The following is a 4386-nucleotide window of genomic DNA, read 5'->3' as shown; positions in this document are numbered from 1 at the left end:
CAGTTCTACCCTATCCTTATAGGGTCGCTATGAGTAGGCACTGACTTATTGGCATGGGGTTGGTGTTCTGGTTTGGTAAGTAAAAAATGACTTTGAAGGTTATAGGATTCTATCAGTCAGAATCAAGTCGATGGCAATGAGCTTTCGTTTGATTAGGTGAAAATCTCTATTACCTTTTTTTTTTTTTTGGAAGGCTCATGGGCATGTTAGAACATAAAATGAAGACAAAAAATGCTTCCCCACCCCGAACCCTTCAAAGAAAAAAAAACTACATTTCCCAAGGTTCTTCAGATCCGGAAGGAAGTGCAACTGACACCTTCCCGTGATGCCTTATAGACCGGAAGCTGCGACCTTAATTCTCTTTCCCATCTTGCAAGGTAAGAATGGCCGTTCTTCTTAGCAAGAGTTGATCACCGGACTTTAATCCTTCGCCATCCGAACTGGGAGGGCATCAAGTTGCCACTTAGAAGGGTCGGTAATGCTCAGGGCGAAGCAGGAGGCCTCCTAGACGCTTCATTTCTTCCCCTTGGGTTTGTGGCGGGGGACGAAGTCACTGCGGGCGGGCGCGGTGGAAGCTGCGGAAACCCGCCAGCCTCCCGAGCAGGGGCGCGAGGGTTCCCAGCGGGCTGGGGGTGCCGGAGGCATCGGGCCAGCTGTGTGCGTTCCAGAATCCAGGGCGAGGCTTCCCGAAGTGGTCGCTGCGCTCGTCTCAAGCCACGTTTGGGGTTTGGGACCGAAGCCAAAATGCCGGCTTCTCGTGTACCCGTGTCGGCTGCCGGAAGTCGCATCTTGAGCTTCGTGCTTTTTTCGTGTGTGTGTGTGGCCTGTTTAGAGCGAATTGTGTGTCCTTGCCTTGTAAATAGTAGTCGTAAAAGGTGCAAAGAGCCTAAAAGCAGACACCTTGATCCTCCAGGCGGCCCCTGCTTTCCTGCCAGAGGTTGAGGCGCGTGGTTAACCTGATTTGCTTAGTTTCCTAACCCGCACGGCAGGAATCCTAGTGGTTTAGACGAAAGGCGCTTGACCACTGAATCGCTGAGGAGGGCACGCTCTCTCCGGTCGTCGAGTTGATGGTGTGCTGGGGAGACGACTGGAAGGCAGGACAGGAGTGGTGGCTGGGGTCGGGTTTTGGAAATTGGGGAATGGAGTGGCTGTTGGTTCTCTGGAGGTGGGGGAGGATGAGCTCTTGCTTGGGGACCCCTCCCATGTGCAGTTTTGAAGCATGGCCTGCTCCCTCGTTGGTAGATGGCGGGTGAGAAGGCTGAGAAGAAGCCAGACACCAAGGAGAAGAAGCCCGAAGTCAAGAAAGCAGATGCCAGTGGCCAAGTTAAGGCTAAGGGGCAAAAGCCCAAGAAGGGGAAGCCCCACTGCAGCCGAAACCCAGTCCTAGTCCGAGGAATCGGCCGGTATTCCCGCTCTGCCATGTATTCCCGCAAGGCCATGTACAAGAGGAAGTACTCGGCGGCCAAGTCCAGGGTAAGGAATAAGGTGGGGATCCCCTGACCGTGGTGGTTGGTTCCTCCCGTGGCCCCGCCGCCTGACTTTGATGCCTGGGGCACCTTGTAGGTTGAGAAGAAGAAGGAGAAGGTCCATGCTACTGTCACAAAGCCAGTCGGTGGTGACAAGAACGGCGGGACCCGAGTGGTGAAGCTGCGCAAAATGGTAAGACGGGAGGGGGAACAACACAACACGGTTGGGTTGCGTGTGTTTTGCTTGAAGCTTAAATACTTATATAAATTGTGGGGTGTACGGAGTTTTCAGAGAGTTCTCTGAGATGGCAGGTTCGTTCGGGCTTTGCAGCCTGGCTTGACCCCACGGGGTGGTTGAATGAAAAAAGGCAGGTGCGGGGAACCCACCTAGACTCTGGAAGAATGGGCTGGAGACTTGTTTTTGTGTTGATTAGGAAAACTTCCCAGGGATGTGAGGTTTGGAGTTACTTTGGCTCCCTTGTCACGGTTTTTGGGAGCTGGTTTTCGTGTTTGCAGTAAATACAAGGTGGTTCACTAAAATGATAATGAGTCACTTGCTTTATGATGTCGTTGTCAGGCATGTTGCTTAACAGAGTGTACATCTTGTAGTACACGTGCCAGGCTCCTTGAGCAGCCTGCTCACTGCAGGCAGAACTGATGCCCATGTCACAAGGAGTTTGTTTCTTCCTTGACAGTGGAGAGGGAACGGGCTGGACTGGTCCCAGAGGCTGGCCTCGGGTCCTCTTGTCAAGGAGTGGCTGGGCTGCCACAGTGAAGTCCTGGGGTGGGTGCTCAGGTTCCTGAGGTCAATGGGACCCCATAGTAGCCCTCCTTACTTCCGGTGGGTTGCAGGGACCAGAAACAAGCCCGGCCATAATGGCGTTTAGAGCATGCCTTTTTTCTGCCATGCTCCACTTGGTTATTTATAACGTCATTGATCAACTTTAGAGTTATAGCCCGTGGTACTTGGTCAGACATTTTATTACCTCTCCTGGAACCACTTTGGTGGAGGGGTATGGTGTTGATTGTTTGGGCTAGAGGGTCCAGCAGGCAACATGCACCCCTCAGCTTTATGTGGTACTTGGGCTTCTCACCTGAGGGCAGAGAGCCTTCTGTCACTAACAGTCGCCAAGGACATGTTGGGGTGGTTGAGGGATCTGCCCTGTCTCTGGAGGTCTGGGAAGCTCTCCTGTTGACAGTGGGGTTTCCAGGGCTTAACTGTCCTGAGGTGGAGCGTTCACGGTACAAGAGGTATGAAATGATGTGGTTGTCTGTCGTGTTCACAACTACCTGAGATGTTAACTACAAGGAGATCAGTGGCTCGAACCCACCAGTCACTCCGTGGGAGAATGAGGCTGTCTGCGCCCACAGAGATGCAGCCTCTGGAGTTGGAATCTGCTCGGTGACGAGGATGGTGGTGGTGAATTTACTTCGTCTTTAGTGACATTTCAGTTGGAAACCAGGATTGAGCTGAGCCTCCCCAGTAGATTGTACAACTGTGCCGTGTGTTCAGAAGCACAGTTGTTGATAATGCAGTGTGGTCTCGGGCAGAGTGTTTGCGTTTCCTACAAGTGTGCTGTCACCAGATGAGCCCTCCTTGAGGGGAGAGTTTCTCTGAGGGAACGGGTTTTCCCCACAGCCTAGGTATTACCCTACGGAAGACGTGCCGCGGAAGCTGCTGAGCCACGGCAAGAAGCCCTTCAGCCAGCATGTCAGGAGACTGCGCGCCAGCATCACCCCAGGGACCGTGCTGATCATCCTCACAGGGCGCCACCGAGGCAAGGTGAGCAGGGCGCCGCCTCAATGGGGTGGGGGAGTGTCTGGAGAGATTCTGGCAGTCCCTTCTGCAGGTGAGTTTCTGGTTTGGTTTGCGTGATGGTAGGTGGTCCAGTAACACCATAGTCACTTGGTAGCGAGCCATTTTGGTTGTATTCATAGCATCCCGTTAATGCAAAGTCATGTTTGGCCCACAGTACACAGGTGATGGGATGTCCTTTAGTTTTCCTCCCGCTGGATATAAGGTGCTGATGGAATTGAGTTTAACGGGTATTCTTTTATCCCTTAAAGCAATGGTGCTCATTGTCTCAAAACTCAAATGCTGGCACCGTGGATCTTGGCCCTGTGGGTGGTGTGGCCTGGTGGATGTCTGGATGCCTGTGCCCAAGTAGATAGTTCCTCACTAAGTACATCCATGGGTGGTTTAGTGGGTTTAAGAAACAGCTGCTGCTGATCGCAGAAGCATCTCATGTTTCCTCCTTTGCTTACAGAGAGTGGTCTTCTTGAAGCAGCTGGGCAGTGGCTTGCTGCTTGTGACTGGTAAGTACCGATTTTGTATTCCCTTCGCCTTAATTGTCTGCACCGAGGTTCCCGCTGCTGGAGGGTCCTGATCCTCGTTTCACAGTAGCCCTGGGCACTTATGGGTTAAGTGGTGACTGGTGTTTAAATTCAGCGTGTTGCCACATGCTTTCCCCATGAAATGCAGAATGGTCCCAATAACATGTCCTGGCAGCAGAATCCTGTGCCTAAATGCCATCAGAAGCTATTGACAGTCTTGACGCACCAGTTAAACAAGGGAGGGATTGCTCTTTGCCAGGTGGAATGACCTGAATGATTTGAGATGGGGGAGGACCTCGCATAAGAAACAGCTCTTGGGGAAATGCCTTGGTGTTGGCTCTCGAGAGAACACTGGAATTTCTACAGAGCCGCGCTTCTGGGTCTCCTAGAGGAACCATAGTGCCTCCAAGTCGGTTCTGAAGTGTGTTTCCCTTTCAGGACCTCTCTCCCTCAATCGAGTGCCTCTGCGCAGAACACACCAGAAATTTGTCATCGCCACCTCCACCAAAGTTGACATCAGTGGTGTGAAGATCCCCAAGCATCTCACAGACGCCTACTTCAAGAAGAAGAAGCTGCGGAAGCCCAG

General features: G+C 52.4%; 1 protein-coding gene across 1 annotated transcript in view; it reads left to right on the top strand.

Annotated features, from left to right (window-relative positions):
* The first annotated feature begins 360 nt into the window (after window positions 1–360).
* Window positions 361–4386, top strand: part of RPL6 (ribosomal protein L6) — an 83049-nt gene continuing 79023 nt past the window's right edge. The window contains exons 1-6 of the mRNA XM_045296693.1: window positions 361–377; window positions 1243–1473; window positions 1564–1659; window positions 3106–3249; window positions 3734–3782; window positions 4239–4380. Coding sequence (XP_045152628.1) covers window positions 1243–1473; window positions 1564–1659; window positions 3106–3249; window positions 3734–3782; window positions 4239–4380 — 662 coding nt within the window. The 5' untranslated portion in view covers window positions 361–377. The remainder of the gene's footprint in view (window positions 378–1242; window positions 1474–1563; window positions 1660–3105; window positions 3250–3733; window positions 3783–4238; window positions 4381–4386) is intronic.

The sequence above is a fragment of the Echinops telfairi genome, unplaced genomic scaffold, assembly GCF_000313985.2.
Source record: "Echinops telfairi isolate 266 unplaced genomic scaffold, ASM31398v2 ScPeMD7_7412;HRSCAF=8450, whole genome shotgun sequence".
In the NCBI taxonomy this organism is placed as follows: Eukaryota; Metazoa; Chordata; class Mammalia; order Afrosoricida; family Tenrecidae; genus Echinops; species Echinops telfairi.
Note: the sequence above shows the minus strand (reverse complement) of the source record. Positions and strands in the feature narration are given on the sequence as shown.